Source organism: Triturus cristatus, chromosome 1_1, assembly GCF_964204655.1.
Source record: "Triturus cristatus chromosome 1_1, aTriCri1.1, whole genome shotgun sequence".
NCBI classification, from domain to species: Eukaryota; Metazoa; Chordata; class Amphibia; order Caudata; family Salamandridae; genus Triturus; species Triturus cristatus.
In genome coordinates, this window is record NC_140579.1 from 874,199,973 (window position 1) to 874,220,573 (window position 20,601).

General features: G+C 43.6%; 1 protein-coding gene across 1 annotated transcript in view; it reads left to right on the plus strand.

Annotated features, from left to right (window-relative positions):
- METTL3 (methyltransferase 3, N6-adenosine-methyltransferase complex catalytic subunit) overlaps nt 1-20,601 on the plus strand; it is a 232,550-nt gene that overhangs the window by 196,046 nt on the left and 15,903 nt on the right. The window contains 2 exon segments of the mRNA XM_085646255.1: nt 228-415; nt 1,096-1,134. Of these exon segments, the coding sequence (XP_085502381.1) occupies nt 228-415; nt 1,096-1,134 (227 nt within the window).

The following is a 20,601-nucleotide window of genomic DNA, read 5'->3' on the forward strand; positions in this document are numbered from 1 at the left end:
ATGATGGTGATTCCGGGCATTTAGTTAAAATCATCACTGCTGCTGTCAGATGAGACGTGCATCCATCAACTCACTTATTAATTATCCATGCATTTGCACATTCTGTCATTCTCACATTTCTCCACATACCCATACACACACATTCTCCAGACAATGAAAAAATACTTTGAAATAAAAAATAGCCTGACCAATTGGCTTTGCCAACCCTCTTCTCTCTGCTTCCTTAGTGGATCCACTACGACATCCGTTACCTAGATGTGAGCATCTTTGGTAAATTTGCTGTGGTGATGGCTGACCCTCTTTGGGACATCCACATGGAGCTTCCCTACGGTACCCTGACTGACGATGAAATGAGAAAGCTGCAGATTCCAGTATTGCAGGATGAAGGCTTCCTCTTCCTCTGGGTGACGGGCAGGTGAGGAAACGTACTAAGCTAGCAGACTGTCGCCACTGAATTTCGTCCCTCCATCAGTCCATTAACAAGGACCTCACACAACTATGCCAGTGAATCTTGAACTGTATACTCTACCATTCCAAGACTTGAACCAAGCAACTGCCTCTTCTCATGCACTTCTTTCTTGACCTGCATCAAGCAACTCTAACATTAGAGTATCATCCCCAAATGAATGGGTTGATGGTGCATTTCAATAAAACATCTAACAATGCATCCTAGTGTTGGCCCTGCAACATTCCTCCTATTTCACAACTATCACACAGTCCTGCTGGGACACATGAAATGTACTCTCCCCTCTATTCCAGTCAGTGCACCCCAAACCCTTACTTCACTCACTCATTGCGATTCTAGTACTAATACTTTATTCTCCGTTAGGGCACCTTAGTCTTGACTTGCATCACCTTCTGCTACATCAGAGGGATGCACTCATAGTCTTGCCGTTGTCTGACCTGCAGCACCCTTTGCTCTATTACTAGTGGAACATATATGTTGCTATGTCAACTTCCAGAACCCCATATATCCCGCTTCACCCTATCATTGTGTGGCACTTTCTGAGAATGCCAATGAAACTAAGAAAGGGCTTCGCATCATTTGTGGGATTGCACCAGTAACCAGTGACCCATTCTGTTTTTCATTTCCAGAGCCATGGAGTTGGGAAGAGAGTGTTTAAAGCTGTGGGGGTAAGTTCTGACTCTTACAGATGCATCATCTTATATCTACTTTGGATATAGGAGAGAAGATCTTCACAGATTTACCCTGGTACTCCCCTTACCCACACCGGTACCAACTTTATATTGGGAACTTGAAATGGGATTTGTACCACTGGCTAGATGGCTCAGTGAATTACATTTACTGCTGGCATTGCTTGTGCCCGATAGGGCACACATTTTATTACTGGGAAGACAAACACTACCTTCTATGGTTGGCAGATTTAGTACCATTTAAATTGAATAATAGTAATAATTGTTGTTTACAGTATGTAGACCCTGATGGAAGTGTGATACAAAGAACTGTATAAAAACAAGTTAATGTCATTACTACTGTAGAATGCAGCACTGACGTCCCCGTTATGCTCCAGTAGATAAAAAGACTTTGAGGTTAGTTGCAAACAGATCCTTCTCACTGAAGGTTCGGGATGTCAGCATTCAGAAAAGCTCAGAGCATTTGGATGCCCCCACAAAGCAGGGCGATGGGTGAACCACCACCCTGAGGGCTCAAATTGAGAATTTCTATAGAACATGGGAAAGTGGCATAAAGAAGAGGATTCCAGAATGCCTCATTGCAGATCACGTCTGTTTCCTAAAACTTAAAGAGAATTTTATTTTTCCTCAATTGATGAGGGGGATTGAAGGCTCTTGAGCTTGGGGTCTTATATAATTCATTAGAATTGACTTTGTAATTGAGTTTATTTTAATAAGATCTCTTTTTACCAGTCTGGGTCAATAAAAAAATAAGTTGTTTTTTTTAATCCGATAAGCTATTTTAATGAACACCTCCAACAAAATAGCAAAACTTGCCACTGTTGGCAAAGACTATTCTAAATCTGAATTCGTGCACTCAGGTTGAAAGATTTTTTTAACATGTTTTTCTGGCTTTCAGTGTCTGCTTGTGTCCCTTTGAATACTGGGAATATGTAGTGGCCCCGTTTGTTGGCTAATTTTTAACATGGTAATCAGATGAGAATATCAAGGTACACTAGATTCAAGGAACCAATTGGTAACAACCTTGTCGCACTAGCGTGCTTCATTTATGATCGACTTGGCTTTGAGTACACAGTGCATGGGATGGAGCACTTTCATGCACACAGGGAGGACATGTAGCTTAGTGGCTAGAGCTGTTGCCTTTGGATCCTGGGGACTCAAGTTCAAATCCCTGCCCTGGCGCTTGGCTGACCATCATGTGATTCTGGGCAAATCCCTTAATCTCACTGTGCATACGAAATTAGTAATGTGGGATACATATTTTTGTAATGCCCGCTTGATGAACAAGATCTTGCGGTTTCTTTCACAGCCCCCATAAAATGTACAGCGCTCTGTTGCTTCCTAGCTAATTTCCAGCTATATAAATACCAATACATACATCTTTTTCAGCTTCACCCCAATTACTGGTTCACCAAGATTTTTTATGTATATCTAATGTTTTTTTTACAGCTTCCCTTTCATGGGTATCTGGTGCTAGATGACCCCCGGATTTCAGCTCCTTAAATTCAACAGCAGACTTTGCAATGATGTCACAAACCTCCAAACAATAATCTACATTCTCATTTCCCCCTATTGGTAGTTCTCATGTGATGAAATATTTGGCAGCATGGTGAAAATAAAGGCTTTTGTATTGTAAAAGAAGTTGGTGTCCAAGCAGGATATCTCCCCCGTGTTATAGCTTGACTAAGGTGATGATGTGCCTCAGAGATTGAGGGACTCATTGACGGACAGTGGTTGTGGATTAAGACTGTCATTTCTAGCAACCAACCTTTGGTCAACAGCTTGTCTTTTACCTGCAGCATCTCACTTTTAGGAAACTAAGCTCTGTTGCACCCATGTGCTTTGTTTGTTACCATCTGTACAAGATCTCTCTACAACTATCTGGTTTAAATACTCTGCAAGGGTGAAACGATTCCTAAATAGACTCTGCATTTTATTATTCTGAAAGAAGAATCAGATGATACCTAAAGGGTTTTGGCCACCATGCACCTTTCAGAGTACCATTCATGTGGTTTAGTAGTGAGTTATCAATCCCCCTGCCCTAAGAACCATCATTCACTTTGTGTGCATAATTCCAGAGAAGATTAAAATATATTGTCTCAAAACCATTTTTCTATTGGTTGCAGACAACTTGTTCCAGACTTTACACCAAACTCTGTTGTTGCAGCCAACTGTAACGGGGCCTGCGGGCTGAGGGCCTGTTGGGATGGAAATGTCCCCTGCATGGTGTAGAGTCATGTTCCCCTGCCTCGAGTGCCTAACTGTGAGTGTCTGGTATCCTTGTTTTTTACTTTGACCTCAGCCTTACACTAATCTAGCAGGGGTAAGAAGGGGTAGTCCTGTCCCTTGATATGAGTAAGGTCCTGAACTTGTCCCGGATCTGGAGGGTTGGAGAAAGTGTGCCTTCGCTTGTCATTAATTGAACATGTAGAGCATTGGTGGCAGCGTACCGTGTTTTGTGAATCCGAAGTTGTGAGGAAACGTTTTATTTGTGTCACTAAAGATGGCCCACTTGTGTAACCTTGCACTCCTACACACTAACCCGGTCCTATGGCTAACATCACAATACATGGTTGTGAGTATGAGCGAACCAGAGTAATGGAGGCCTGTGTGTTCCATTTTAGAAGCCCCCTGCTTGTTCATGTGAACTAAATGAAGGTAAGGTTCTTTCCCCAGACAGTGGGAGTGTATTGCTGACATTCCTGAAGCTGGTGGGAGGATACCAAGACTCTAAAGTGGTGAAAGAAGAGACACTGCTCACTTTCGAAATTTGATTATGTCCTGTTGCTGCATGGAACTGCTAATTAGTCTTCCCGAGTGCCGCCATTTGGTACGTGGTAGTGGTAAAAGATGTTCAGAGGGTGAAGGGTCCGTTAGGTGAGGTCAGCCGTTTGACTCTCTTGGTGATAGCCAGGAGCAGAATGCTCTCCTCTTTGTGTCTATGTTGTGTGTGCGCCAACCTGTAAACGACACTGCTGTAAGAGCATCATTCTACTCAAAGGAGGAGACTGAAGATAGCCTGGAAAATACTTGTTACAGAAGAAGTGACCCCAAATGGTTCTTACAGGGTAGACAGTATACATTGCCTGTCCGCTCTACCTATATAAAGTGGAAGCTGTTACACCATTTCTTGTTCCAGTTGCACATTTTCTTTGACCCAGGAAGGGGATGCTCTTCAGAGTACACGGATGACTGCTGTGCAATGAGAGATGTTATCTGCTGACAGACAGCTTCCCAGAGGGTAGGAGACATCACCTGGAGTCTGGCCTGGAAGAAAGAGCTGCCTCCCTGTCCTGCATTGTCTTGAAGCTGACCTGGCTAAGAAGAACAGGACATGAGTGAGCAGCCCTGCATAAGGAGCTGACTACCAGGCTGAACAGAAACAGATGATCCTGGAGTTGAGGGTCTACTTGGCAGAGACTTGGCATGCTCCTGGATCAGATCATTGTTTCTCTCGGCAGCTAATCCGTAGCACTGTCCTGAAATGTTCCCTAGCTGACTGTTCAACTGTTATCCTGAACACGGCGATCCCATGGCACTGTCCTGAAGTGGGCCTGAACGAACTGCACTGCTGTGACCTAAACTGTCGTGCCTCAAACCGAGCAGAGCTGCTATCGCATGTTGGGAGTGTGGCAGGAGCAGACAAAACCACCACATTGACTGACTGCACCTGTACAGTGCAAGCTGCTAACCAAAAATCATGTTCATGGCGTCAGAGCTGCACCCTGACCTATGAGACATAGATGACCCTGTGACCTCTAACTACACTGACTCATCCTGTACACAGAGACTCCTAGAGACACCAGAGCTTTCCCCAGCCAAATTCAGTGGAGCACCCCCCCACACCTGCTGCCTACAGGCCACAGTTCAATCTGTCCACAACCAGTATGTCTCGAGGAGGTAGGTGGTAACTAACTTGTTCTGCGGTCCTGACCACAACCAGCCAGAAGGACTCACATTAATGTGAAGGTTAACACTTAGATTAAAACTGTAGAACTGAGCACTCAAACTCTACACAAGAAGCATAACATTGCACCTGTGCCTGAAACCTACCACACACACGTTACCTTGAGATAGAGAAATGTGGAGGGAAGCAAGCGGGATCTTGAACCCTGGGTACAGTGGCTCTTCACCAGTGATTATTCCGGATAACTGCATTTTGTAGTGTGTGTAGTATTTCGTTTCCAAATGGTTTGTTTTTACAAAAGACTAGCAGTGGGTTGGATAATCAGTTATTGCACTGCAGGGTTGAGCTTGTTGCACTTGTACACTATCTCTCTGAGAAGCTTGCGACTGCTCTCCATCGCTACCAGTTGAGTCAACTCATGAAGTTGTTGTGCTTGGCCCAGTTTTCAGATCCTTAATAGGGTGGACCACATGACATCTGAGGCAATTGACCCCATCTCCTACGCATGAGGCTCAGTCACCCATGCTTGCCCCATGGCCCCCCTGAATGGGGTCTGACAGGGTTCTTTAGAGAATGTTGCATGAGTTGGGCTGAACAAGTGCTTCATTTGTTTAAGGACCCAAATTTTCGTTCAGGAACCAGTGGCCGGCACGATCAAATGTTGGGGGTTGCTGAATACCAAGGCTACTTAGTCTTGTTCCAATTCATGTCTCTTTTTTTCCACCACTAGATACTACATGCCTCTTTATCTCACGCTTGCATGTTCTTTTTCATTCCTGCTTTCTCCATTTGTCACTTCTTTTCCGTCTTTCATTCCTGCCTTTTATGTTTTTCTCTCTCTTGCTGCGTGTCAAAGTATGGTTGGGACAAATAAGCGCAGGTCCCCAGAAATGAGTGTTGGTGGGCCCCACCAGCTGAAATTAAGCACTGGATGAAACAGTTGTTTTTTTTAGTTTTATATAGTGCGAACTCGACCCGAAGGTATCAGAGCGCTTTGCATGAGCACCAGTTGCGTTACTGATGGATACGTTAATTTTGGTAGGCATGGGGAGGTAAAGTGATTTGCCCAGAATCACAGGATGTTGAGCGTCACTGCCAAGACTTGAACCCGGTTCCCCAGCTTCGAGGTCGACCGCTCTAGCTGTTAGACCACATCCAATCATTGCAAAGAGTGGCTGAGCCAGCCTCCCTCTGTGGGCACGTGGGAGGGGGACCAAGTCTCAGTTCAATATGGTGACACCAGAGACTTGCACCTGGAAGTCGAGCCCAGCTCCTCCAAGAGGTTTCTGTTGCAGTCTGATGTGGTATGCCCATCTCTTGACTTCTCCACTCCTGCATTGAGCCAAGTTTACGCCCTGTACAGTTGTACCGGATGACACAGTAACTGACGCCACAAGATGACTCACAGGAGACAGGACCAATGTTCAACCATATCACCAGACTTCCCCTGATAAACACAAGTCTTAAAAATAAGTTTAAATAACCAGTGGCACAAGGCTTGCATGACCTAGTCTTTCTGGACACCCTGTGTCTTGTTTAAGACTGACACCTAAGGCGCACCGCATTAAGGAATACATGACCCTCTACTTTCTCTGCTGTTAGATGTTTTGTAGGGGAAACAGGTTCTCACAACACAGCTACAGTCCTCTAAGGAGCCTATCCATGCTTTAGGCTAGTTTATGAGGAACGTTTCCCTGGCTGCAATACCTCCCCTTTAAGGGCCATGGATTACATGGTGGACAATTCACATTTATCTGATCCTTTAAAACAGGTTACAGCTCCCCTTGGATTTGGCAGTAGGTTTGCCCCCATTCTGTCCTTGAAACCTATCTCTTATTACTTCTTAAATGCTCTGATTGCGAAGCTGAAAACTATGACCATCCCTTAATAGTTGAACCTCAAAATCAAGTGCAACTTCCAGTGCCAGATGATCAGTCCATGACACCAGTCCCCTAGTCTTGACTCACACTGCTGTGCTCACACTGATTAATCTTTTGCTTTCTATCTCAGCCTTGCCAATAGGGGTATCAGTGATCGGGGATTTCCCCAATTGACCCATACCCTGCCCCTCTTTCTTGGAATTAGGCTCACCTGGGGAAAACCAGACCCCCACCCAGAGACAAACACCAATGGCTATGATGCACATGCATCCAACCAGGCTCTGTGGTCATCACTGTGCCACTTGCTGGAGACTGAGGGCTGTAAAAACTCCCCACCTAAGCCAGTCCAGGAGATACAGCTACAGGTTTTACAAGGAGGTTCAGGAAAGGAGAAACACTTTCTCTGAGCCGTCCATCATACCATTAAGCAACAAATACCAGGCTCCCCAAGGACATTCCTGTGTTTGTGTCTGGGAAGCCCTCTGCATAGGCAATGGGGGTGATGGTGACTACCCTGAATAAAAAGCAGCATTCTTCTAAAAGGGCAAGGAAGTCCAAGTCTCTGAAGACATAACAGGAGCATGTTCTAGTCTGTATGGATTTAGCAGAGACAATGAATGCCAACATCAGCGCGGGAGGAGGCAAGATGGCGACTGCTTGAGCCGGTCGCTCTGCTGCTCTCGGACTATGGGTCAACTCGGAATTGAGATACGGCAGTAAAGATTCACAGATCCCAAGTTGGGGGACAAATCATGTTTTGCTGATAGCGCTAACGGTTAAAAGCCCCTAAAAATACAAGAGAAGGCGAGCAGGATAGAGAAAGAGGAGAAGGAAAGAAAACGGGAAAAATAAACGGAGCCAAAAGCAAGGAAAAAGCGGAATGGAACTGCCGCTCACGTACCTGAAGCATTGCCCCGGCACCTCTCTGTGTGAAGCTGCGGTGTGCTGCACGGAGCTTGTAGAGGCGTTCCTCGTCTCTTTGATCGCACTGACGACAGGCAGAGGGCAAAGGAAACGCTGCCGGCTCTGCACGGACCCCTCCCGGACGCGCTGCGGGGAAAATATGGCTCCAAAGATTCCCGTGGTTCCTGGAGTCAAAGTGAAAACGCGGTCAGGCGCGGGTACAAACGCTGGTTTATCCCCGAAAGCGACAGCGTCTCTCTAGACCTACACCCGGGAATGGGTGGGTGAAAAAGCAAACAGTGGCGGCTGCGGTAAACAGGGCCGAGAAGATGGAGGAAAAGAAAAACCGAACTGGAGCACTATCTGCAAACAAACCCTCTGTGTTAGAACTCCTGCGAGCGGCGCCAGTAGCAAAACAATTACAACTACAAGAAGGCGTAACAGGTGAGCAGTTGCAGGGGGGGAGGGATACAGAATGAGATGGGGTGACTGGGGGGGGCTGATGGGGCAACCCTTGATGTCGCACAAGAAACTTTATCCGTGACTGTGACTGGGATAGCGGATACATCTAAATATAGTCAGCATAATCGGCTCCCCTTACCCCCCTGTCTGCAATCTGAGCTAAGAAGGAATACTGATGGGAGTACTTTAGAGCGATCTGGGGCTCAAGCAACAGCTATAAGGCCGGCGGCCACTACGCTCAATCCACCTCTTGTAGGGGCCACTTCTTTGAACCACAGTGAGCAGGACATGGACTGTTACTTCTCACTCTCAGATGGGATTTGGTCTGCATCAGGGTCATGATCCGATCCTCTTGGTGATTCTAGCGAGGAGGTCTCGGATAGTGGCAAAAGAGATACATCCGCAAAGTAGTGAGAAAAATAAGTCACACCAGCTCACAAAAGAAAAATCTAAGATGGGATCATTCGGGGGGAGACCTACTTAGTACCTGTATAACACCACCTTCTAAAGGCGATACAACGTTGCCCCCAGCATCCCCAACTTTAGACAATTCTCCCATCCCATATTCTCTCCCATCGTGAAGAAACACATCAAGACAGCAAACGCGCACAGACAGCTAAGCAGAAGATTCAAGGGGCTGTTAGAAAAGTCGCAAAGTCGTGTGTTGTCTTCAATGAACGCCTCACAACCCTTGAAATGCGAACAGAAAACTTAGAGAATGATCTAGCAGCCACACATACAAGCACCACTGCTCATGACGCCCAACTAACAGACATACAGTGGAAGTTAGAGGACCACGAAAATCGGCAGCGCCAAAATAATCTACTGGTACTAGGTGTACTAGAGGGAAAGAAAGGGTCAGATACTCGAGCATACATGGTCGATATGGTATCTAAGGCTTTCCCGGACTTAGAGGGTTGGAACTGGGTCCTAGAGATACAAAGAGCCCATTGGGTCCCATTTAATCTTAAACAACCTGTGAAACCTGATACGAAGCCCCGCGCTATACTTGTCTACTTTGGAAATTCCTTATTGCGACAAGCAGTAAATGACAAAGCAAAACCAGCAACGAAACGCAACGGTGGGGACTATTTTTTCTTTTTTCAGCCAGACTTTTGTCACTACACGGTGGAGAGACGATGGCGCCTTCGCCAGATGATCAAGCCAGTACAAGATCAGGGGAGGGGTGGGGGGAAGCATACCTGTTATATCCAGCTAGTCTAAAAGTGATCAAGGGAGACCATACTCGATTTTTCACCTCTGAAATTAAAGTGAAGGAATATTTGGAGGACTGGGATCACAAGTCTTAGACTAATTTTCAGACTAACCTACCGAACACCCAAATACTCTCTCCCTCCTTTTTCTTCCCCCTCTCGCTTCACTATTACAGCGGACACCAAATATTTCATTTGGATGTTGTTTTGAATGCTGCTCTCCTCCTGTTCGCTCTTTCTTTTTTCATCCTCCCTGGGAAGGGAAGGGGGAGAGGGGGGGGAGGGAGAGGAGGCGGCAGGGGAGAGAGAAGGGGGGAGTGAAGAGAGAGGGAAAAAGAGGCTCTTTTTCTTTATTTTCTTGTGTATTCTAGCTGCCGAGAAATAAAATATTTGGGTCAGAGGGCAGCAACCATCACAACAGACTACCCAGTCTGGATGCCTTTCTACAGAGGATGGGGTGGGGGAAGGGTTCAAGGGCACTGGGGGGTGGGGAAGGTGAGGGTGGAGGAGGTGCAGGGGGGTGTGGGGGGTAGAACACAGGGTGGAGGGTCAGCAAAAAGAAAAATTTGGAGAGGATATAAACAAAAGGAATGAGATGGCTAGTATAGAGAAGCAAGAGCGATTAGGCCAGAGAAACCTAAACAACTTAAATGGGTAAAATCACCATCTGCTCAGTCAATGTTGGTGGTCTTAATGACAAATCAAAGCGCATCAGAGTTGGCGAAATATTAAGAAGCCTAAAAATCGATATACTATGCCAACAAGAAACGCATATTTCCTGGGGGAAAAGAGATATGCTAGATATAAGAGGGTACAATCTCCTAGCTTGCTCTACTCAAACTTCAACCATCAGGGGAGTCTCAATTCATGCAACGAACGGTATTGGTCCAGCTAAACGGGTCCTAGAAGATAAGTGGGGAAGATGGGCGATCGCACAACTTCCCTTTGGTTTCACTGTTTGCACAATATACGGATCTAATGAGGACGATCCACACATTTTTAACGATTTAGAAGTTGAACTGGCATCATGGCCAGGTCCATTAATAATCTGTGGGGACTTAAATATTCATTACGATACTGGCTATAGTAGAATCCAGAAATACCAGGGTAGGAAACCCCAAGTCCACCGAGCCCTTTCGGCCCTGTGGGCTACTTATGACCTGAGGAATGTGTGGGGGGCAAGGCATCCTGTCGACCCTGGCTATACATATTATTCAAACCCCCATAAGAAATATGTTAGGCTAGATTATTTCCTGGTGTCATTCACATTGATTATGACTGTAGGGATAAAGAAATTACCCAGACTACTTTCAGACCATAATCCCTTACTCATAGATCTAGCATTTCAGACTGAAGACCGCCCACAGGCAAAGTGGACATTTGATAGATCCCTATTGTCCAACGATCGATATCTTAAACATATTAAACAATGGGCCATAGAATACTATGTAATTACCCGATGTCGTGCCTCGAGGGGTGTAGTTTGGGATAGCTTCAAGGCAGGCCTCCGGAGAGAAACAATAAGCTTTGGGGGCAGGATGATAAAATAAGAGAAGAAGGAGATAAATGATTTGATAATTGTATTGGGGCAATTCGAAGAAGAACACACCAATGTAATTAGACAAACACAAGAGAGGGAAGAAATATTATTGCGACAAAGCCGAAAGAAGTAGTTATTACATTAGGAAGGGGGCAGCCATCTATCAGGCACAAAAAAACGAGAGATATGAATATGGCGAGGCCGTAGGGAAGATACTCGCACTGCGGACTAAACGAAGAGCAGCCAGAAATAACATAACGGCTATTAGAGGTCAAGATGGCAAATATCATACAGAAATAAAAGGAATTATTAAGATCTTTGAAAAATGTTATCACGATTTGTATCACCAAGATAGTCTTGATCCTATGCTCTCTAATGAAACTGAGCTAACTTTAGGATATGCTTGTAGGCTCAGTGAAGATTTGCGACAAGAGCTTGATAAAGAAATTACGATGGAAGAGGTTCTATTAGCTCTGAAATCAATTGCCTCAGGAAAAGCGGCAGGTCCTGACAGAATCCCACTAGAGCTATATAAAGCAATTCAGGAAGAAATAACTCCAATACTTTTAGACCTGTTCCTTGGAATACAATATAGTGGGACCCTCCCGAGTCTTGGCAAGGGGCAGATATAGTGGTCTTTTAAAAAAAAAAAAAGGGAAGCCCGCTGACAACCCATCGTCATACAGGCCCATATCCCTCATGAACGCTGATGCCAAACTTAACTCAAAAATCCTCACAACTCGGGTAGGGAGGATCATAGCCCATCTAGTCTCACCATGGCAACACGGCTTTATACCTTCAAGAGGCACAACGGATCATATCAGACGTGCTATAGCTTTGTTTGATATAACGGAAATAACCGGTGAGAGGATGACTATGATCCTCCTAGATGCCAAGAAGGCGTTCGATCGCGTTTCATGGCAGTATCTTTGGGCAACTATGGTACAGAGAGGATTTGGGCCTGGTTTTATGATAGCCATACAAGCAATGTACTACAGGCCCTATGCGAGGTTAAATATAATGGGATATGAATCAAAATCCATCGACATTGCAAGAGGGACAAGGCAGGGTTGTCCTTGTTCCCCAATATTATTTGCCCTCTATATCGATATTTTAATAGAGCAAATACTCCAAGACCAGACAATCACACCAGTTAATTGCAATGGATATGATACAAAGATAATGGCTTATGCCAACGACTTGGCAGTGGTTACCACTGACCCAGTAAACGCAATCAGCCAAATCCAGAAATTAGCCTATGAATATGGTTGAAAATCTGGTTTCCTCCTAAATACAGGGAAAACCAAGATTTTATGTAATTTCAAAACCATCTGTAACGATCCTCGAAGATTAAATGAGGTAATCTATCTTGGTATCAAGATCAGCAGTAATGTAGAAACCATTTGGAAAATAAATATGTTGCCCATGATTAACAAGATCAGCATGGATCTACGTAGCTTAGACAGATTACACTTAACACTTATAGGACAATGCAATTTAGTCAAGATGGTTATGCTCCCCAACGTCCTGTATATGTTTAGGTCTATTCCATTAGGAATTGAAAATTAATTTCTAAAGAAATTAGACAGTATATTCAGTAACTTTGTGTGGAAGTATTCAAAAATCCGACGCACCATTCAATTTTTAGCACTACCACAAGATCGAGGAGGTTGGTCTGCCCCTAATCTCAGATACTATTACTATGCAACTTTTTTGCAGCAAAAGGCTTTTGTGATCTCAGCCGGGGGCGGAAATAGGCAACACGAAGTACACGGTGTAAGTGGGGATCTCCCCTCGATTTATGAGCTAGCAATGGGAAGAAAAGCATAAGGAGTACTCCAACGACAGCTAGAGCCCAGTTACTACAAAAAAACTAAATTTAAGGTGGTAATTGCAATCTGGAACATATGGAAAAGAATGGTAGAGCTCATGAAGATATCGAAATATAATAGGTATACACCATTGTGGCGATCTCCTCTCTTTCCCACATCAATGTATGATAATTTGGCTAAGCAATGGGAAGATAAAGGAATCTCGAAGCTGGGGGATATCTATTTAATAGAACAAAGGCTGTCGTTCTCTGAGCTACAGCAAAGGTTTGGTATAGCGGCTGGAACATATTTTAAATACAGACAGCTTAACAGCATTTTAAACCAACTTCATAAATAAAGAGGGATTTTCCTTATGTAGGAATCTGTTAATAGAGACTATGTCCCAGCCCTGGATAAAAACAAAAAACATATACAAAATTTTGATAGACATGCTTCCCGACGACCTTGAGGCAGTATAAATTAAATGGGTTGCCAAAGTAGGAGACCCTGACATCGATGTGTACAAGTGAATTAGCCTCAGCCAAGGGGACATTTCTCGCATCCAATCTGAAAGCTCAACATTATTATACTGTATATGGTCTTTACTTCACTCCCGCAAAATTACATCGGTGGGGGAAAAGAGAGGATGATAAATGTCCGCGATGTGATCCAGGGCCAGCAGACTTAATCCATATGTTCTCCGGCTGTGAGAAATTGAATCCGCTGATAAAACAGATAGAGGAATTTTTGTCAGCAGCGATAGATACCTTAATTAATATAACTCCAAATCTAATGCTGTTTGGATGTGATGAGAAGGCGCAATGTGACCGTCAGAAGGAGAAGTTTGTCTTTATTTCAATAGCCGTGGTCCGGCTTCTCATTGCTTCACACTGGAAAGATGTGGACCCCCTCAATTTCAAGCTTGGTTGGCCTGCTTGCTGGCCATATATCATCTCGAGACAGCTTTATATAAATTTAAAGGCCGTAGCGCAAGAAGGAGAGGTAGGGCAATCTGGGCTCTTATGAATAACTGGATTATAAAGCAAAATGCCACGTAAGGAGATAGCTTGAATCATGATGCTCTAATATCTGGTTTTTGATTTTTTTAAAGAAAAGAATAGCTGTGTAATTAACTATCTACCTCTCTCTTGGTTCTTGTCTCTGCTTTTCTTCCTTTTCCTTTTTATTTTATTATGAAATATTGAAGGATTCACTCTTGTAACATTAGATCTCAACTATATGTACATATCAAATTGGTCATGAATGTATATTTTTTCTTTCTTTACTTGGTATACTCTCTCCAAATAAAAAAAAAAGAATGCCAACATCAGCCTGACCAGCTATTGCTTTATCTCTACAATGACTGACTCATAAACCTCCTCTATCCCAGGGACAGTACAATTGTTAGAACTGGGGTTACTGGTTGTCAGAGTATGCACCCTGTAAAAGCAGGAACCACAACTCTAGTCAGGGTAAGCTATATACACACTAAAAGATAACGTGTGCTCACCCTCTGGGAGCTTGGAACAGAGCAGTCTGGCTTATCTAAAGAGGCAATGATTAAAGTATATCTGCAACTCACAGACGCAATGCATACACGCAACGCACATATGCAACACACACAACACAGGCACACACATACACACACATACACACACACTTGTTATATTTTTAGGAGTAAAACAAGACCAAAACAGCAAAAATCCAATAAGTAGAACTGGAGTTATGAATTTTTAGAGAATGAAACAAAAAGTAGTGCTTAGGGGTTACTTTAGGTCACACTGGACCGGGGTAAATTCAATGTTCAGGTCAACCGCAATGGAGTGGATGCCGGCTAGAGGACTCGCACAGGTCCTGCTGAAAAAGTACCTTAGATGAACCAAGCATCGACGTCGAAGACTCACGTAGGTTCCGATCCGTGCAGGCAATGAAGGCTTCGTCAACTAACCCTGTTAAGATGCAGGCGCTGCATCGTCATTGAGCCACGTTGTCTGTCGTCGTCGATCCGCTCAGTCCGTTGAGGTGATGTTGTCGATCAGCGTCGAAAGGCGATGCATCTATTCCAATCAGCGCAAAGACGTCACTGTGTCATTTGACATTCTGCAGGCACACAGAGCAGTGAAATGCCCACTTCCTAAAAGTGCAAGAAACAAAGTCCCAGGTGGCGGTGTAGTATCAAGTCACTTTACTTAGAGACAAGGACAAGTTAATCAATAAACTAGGCCAGTGTATTAATTTCACAGTTCACACAAAGTTCTTGCATTTCAACATGTTTAAAATGGAACAACACTCATCTTTAGCGTTATTCAAGTATACCACACTGGAAATCAAACAGAACAATGGCAGCGCATCACTACTCCCACTGGTGCAGTGGGAACAGTACAATGATTATTAAGAATTTATTTCTATTAACTGTAAAAGTGCTCAATATAAACAATAAGCGTCAACAAGTTCAGGTGCATTGAAACACACACATTTAACGATCATCGTTTTGACCAGTCCAATGTTTTTTTTGCCAGAGGGTTGTATTCACTTTGACCCTCTTATTGCTGGCAAAGGGATTTCAAAATCATCTAGTATGGCACAAATTTGTGATTTTGTAATGTCTCAATCATTTTCCATACGGTCAGCCGTGCAGGGGGACAGAGTCGCTTCCGTGTTCACAGGGCACCGCCCCTCCACGGGTGTAGAGCAGTCCGTCATCTGAATCTTCCACAGGTCCAGACGGAATCTGAAGAGTTGCTCTGATCATCCAATATTTATACCTGGTGCCAGTTCTGAAGTGGGAGTAACTTCTAGACTTCCCTCTACATCTGGTTCTGGAATTTCCTTAATTCCCCTGCCCTGGCTCCGAGGGTTCTAGGGTGACAACAGACTAGTGTGAAGGCCTTTGTGAGAGTGCTGAGGCAGCCCCTTTGAAGTGCTGTGTGGTAGGTCCACACAAAACGGCTCTTCCATCAGGCCAGGATGTCCCATCCTGTCAACACCCAGTCGTCCTTTGTGATTCTGTCTGGAAGGAATACACAAAAGCCAACTGCCAACTATACAGTCATGTAACCCAAGGTACAGGCTGCGGGCACCTATTGAGTAGTATAAGAGAATACCAACTTTCTAAAAGTGACATTCTAATAATTGTGACTTAAAATCACACTTTACCATTAAAGATTTTAATGTACAATGCTTTTGAGACCAAACTTGGCTTTCCTGCCTGCTCTCAATTAAAAGTTATCAGTTCAGTTCAAAACTCTTTATTTCGGTAAGATACCATAAAAGAAACAGACAAATAATGTAATAATAATATATAATAGTAAGCCCTACAAAAAGATCTTTAAAATAAAGTTCATAATCTAAAAAAGAGTAAATAAATAAAAATAAGATGCCCAGTTTCCCATGGTGGATACAGTAGACTTTGGAATCTTTGGTTCAATCAATCATTATCAGTGATTAGTAGAGAAAATACCAGATTAAATGATCTAGGAAACTCCTTCATGTTTCTTCCTAACATGCCACATACTCATTATAAACCTGGAAACTGCGAACACCAGTGGGGGAGTCAAATCTGTTTGTAAAATTGTACACGCCTCCAGGTGTCTAGCAACCCAAGGCGTCTACACATTGGAACTATCCACCTAGCCCTGGCCCCACTGTAGGCCGGGCAAAAGAACAACATATGGGTTGCATTTTCCTTTTCATATCCACAAGACGGGCATCCCATTACAACTAGGTCTGATGACTTCGCCAATCTTGGGGTGAAAGTACAAAGTGGCAAGGTACCATGATCTAAAGCGCAGGTAAAGTTTCCTGGCCAAGTTTGACTCGATATTGTCTAAAAAAAGATTCTGTACAATAAAAAACCTCTATCATTATAAAAGCACCTGTTACAGTACCCAGTTTCGATGGAGCTATGAGCTTTTTTAGCCTATAAGATCTAAACAATATTTCAATTACTTAGCTGAAATAGAGCAGCAACTAACACCTGGGTCTTTCCATAAATTGGGTAAACCCAGATCAAACAACATATCTAACCCACGGGAAATCAACAGCCGCAGGATGTCTGAGGATTTCCTCAAGACCATTACTGTAAGATGTCAATTCAGGTGCAACCCATAGTCTTCTCCAGAATATAGGGGTGTAACCTCTGCCCTTTCCATAACTGATGTAAGACCGGAGTCAAACCTTAGGGTAATCAGGGGAGTAATGGCCGGGATACAGAACACCTGCCTCAAAAATCAATTTTCCACCAGTTCTAGAGTTTTGAGATTTTTGTGTCTCCATAGCTCCACGCCATATAAGGTTTATTTTGCCAGGTTGAAATGGCAGTTTTTGCAGTTTAATATTGCACACAGGCTGCAATGGTATGCCTGAGACATGTTTAAAAGTGCTACTTTAGTGGGTGGCAAATGAGTGCTGCAGGCACACCCGTAGCATTTAATTTACTTGCCCTGAGTACATGTAGTACCCCTTTACTAGGTACTTACAAATACATTAAATGTGCCAGTTGGGTGTAAACCAGTTTTACCTTGTTGAAAGGAGAGAGCATAAGCACTTAAGCACTGACTTGCAGTGTTGAAGTGAATAGAGTCCTAAAACTAACAAATACGATTTCAGGAAACAGGAGGGGCGAAGGCAAAAAGTTTGGGGGTGAAACTGCAGAGCGGGCCAGGGCCAACAGTGGGCGAAGGCTTTCCCATCATTAGTGCCTTTGGACCCAAATAACAACTAATCCACACGTCTCTCTATTGTGAAAATGTTACAGCAGCCATGGTCCTTTTCACACAGGCAGCATTTTCCCCAGCCAGCATTCAAAGAATGTCTGCAGGAGTCTTCTCCTTTTAGGAGCGGTCGGGTCAGAAAAGGCCCTCTGACATTAATCCCACTACTTCCATTTGAGGAAAAAGGGAGAGGGATCCCTCTCCCATCTTATTTCAAAGGGCACATTAATCCGACTACTTTCATGTCAGGAAAAAGGGAGAGGGAATCTGAATTCACAGGGCCAGCAGAGGCCTGTCTTCATCATAGAGGCTTAACGCAATCTCCAAGTTAGTGGATTTTTTCTGCCTCGAATCTGAAACGGTTGTGCTCTTGGTCCGTTTATTGCATCTATATCTGTGGAATACTGGGACGAGCTGCTGGAACATCGTTCAAGCCCATTCCTGGTCTTCTTCCTCTGGTTTTATCTTTAGAAAGGTGGGACATGTTACCAGCCTCTCAGTGGGATACCCTTCCGCCTACCTGTCTGCAGCCCGCTGTCACCATCTTTTCCGGGTATGATGCAAAGCACATTGCGGGCTCCAACAGTGCAGAATGGAACAAACCAGAAACATTCTTGTACAAAAGTGTTATTGATCTTTAATGTATGTGTACTCTGAAATCTGCAAAGTGCATTGCTTCTAAGCGCCAAATGAAATGTGATATTTATAAAGCGCAAACTGTCACTCCGTAAGGAGCCTCCTGGCGCTATACGGATAAAAACAAACTTAGCAGCAGAGAATGGAGACCTAGATGAGGGCTTACATAAAGCATGTCAACATAAAAGCGGAGCAAATCTGCAAAGAGATTTATGCGAAACTATACCAAAGTAACTGATTGGGTTTAACTGCTTTCTTAAAACATACAGATGTCTTATTACAACCTTCTTACTGCAAAGCATCGCAAACTTTTAGCCTAAGATTGAAAACTTGTGCTCGCCTCTCGAGTCGAAGCAGGTTTTTCAATACGCCAGTAAACACATCTTTCAGATGATTCACACCACCTGGGCGTACAAGTGCAGGGACGTGGACATGCTGTGTAAGAGCCACGTATGGGTAAACAGCACCATCATGCAAATGTCTGCAGTCACAGCTATAGAAGCCGTTTCAATATCCATCACTAGGTTGAACAGATATCCGAAAGTTGATAATGGGAAAGAGTCTATATACGACGAGTAACAGCGTAAACCATTAAGTTAGCTTAATCCTTTGCTTCTCAGGAAAGGTTATGCAGTCCATTATGGGGCAGTGTTTCCATTATTAGCTTTGTTTATTTTGAGCTTTTCATATCTGACTCCATTCCCGCACATCTCTTTTTTACTTTAAAAAAAAAAAGGAATTAATGCTATTATTTATGTCCTCATTTCAGTTGGGTCTATTTTTTTGAACAAATATTTATTTAATGTTGCCTGTAGATAGACACAAAAGATTGTTTTGGGAAAAAAGTTTCCCTTTGGAAACGTGTTCTGGGATCCTGCAGATCAAGAGAGATATTCAGTGTTTAACTACTGCTGAAGATCCTAGGATGAGGAACTGTATTTTTTGCAGGTAAGCATCAGTCTTAAAGTCACTCTTGATCTAGCTTATGGAAATGATATTAAAGCTGTGGCATGATCAGTGACGGATTGTTTTTTTTGATGGTGACCTGTTTCATGAAGGTCATGCAAAGAGCTTCCCTAGAGTTAGCAAGTAGAGAAAGTACAGCAAATTTTCAGCGTAGTACTGCAGAGGTCCAGCAACGTTTTCCTATTTTATTATTGTCCTATGGCACTTGCTTTGCCTCACAGGCAGGGCAAAACACAAAGCCCATTGACCATTTTATAAAGTTAGCATATAGTCAATATGCGGAGTCATTATGTGCCATTTTTCCATCTTCAGGTCATCAATAACTGTGAACAGTAGAAAATGTTTTGTAGTGTAGCATTGGATGAGGAATTGATCCAAGTGACTAAGGTCCCGATTGGAAAACAAAACTCACACACCAAAAAAGTGTTAAGATTGCCGGCATGAGTGCTTCATGTTCCAAACTGATTATCGTGTTGGTGGGAATTGGTAATAGATTCATTAGATGGTTGCAGTGCACATTTGAAGCTCTACCTGAATAATATAATTCTTTAATAAAGGTTCCCTCTGGAATACTTTGTGGTCCCCGTGTTTTCCGTCTGTGCACGCTTACATTCATGCTTCTCCATCCTTCTAAATGTATCGGGAGTCGCTATACTGTCCTAAAGCTATTGCTTTCCTCTTGTAGTGAAGAACAGGGTTCTGATTGCACACATTGCTATGTTAGCATGAGCGTATTAGAAGTTTAAACACCATTTTGCCTCTTGGCCGCTTTTGCACACGACACTACGTGTATCTGTTATTGTAAGTTAAACTGCTTGCTTTACGTCGCATGAGAACGGTCTGTTTTTTACATCCCTAGACGTGCACCGCGACCTTAGTCTGTACACTGTGTGCAGAAGTCTTCAAGGTCATCATAACAATGTATGCTGTTGATTCAGGTTGATCGGCCCACGCTCTAGGCACAACACGCACACAGCTGCAAATATCTGAAACTCGGGTGCCTTTAATATTGCATTGCATGCATGATGCTGGAACTTGGAGAAAACCTTTCCATCTACAGAGAGAGTTGCTGATCCTGTGATGTGATTCACCTAAGCTGATCTTGGAGGTATGGGGTTCCCCATTCAAACCTAGAGACCTTTTATTATTATAAAACTAGCTTCTAGCCAGGGGAGGGTAGTACACAAGGCGCTATAAGACCTGTTTCCACTATCATTATAACAGGATTTCTCCCTTTGTGATTTATGGAACTGTAACAATGCTGATTGTTTTATTTCTAATCATTTGCCTGCTTATGTTAGCCAAAATACTGCATCTTAGAGCATGTAGTTAAAAATAAACATTTTAAACTTTTTCGTGTCTCTGATTACTCATGTTGTGGACTTGTATGAGAATCAAAATGAAAGAGTGTTCTT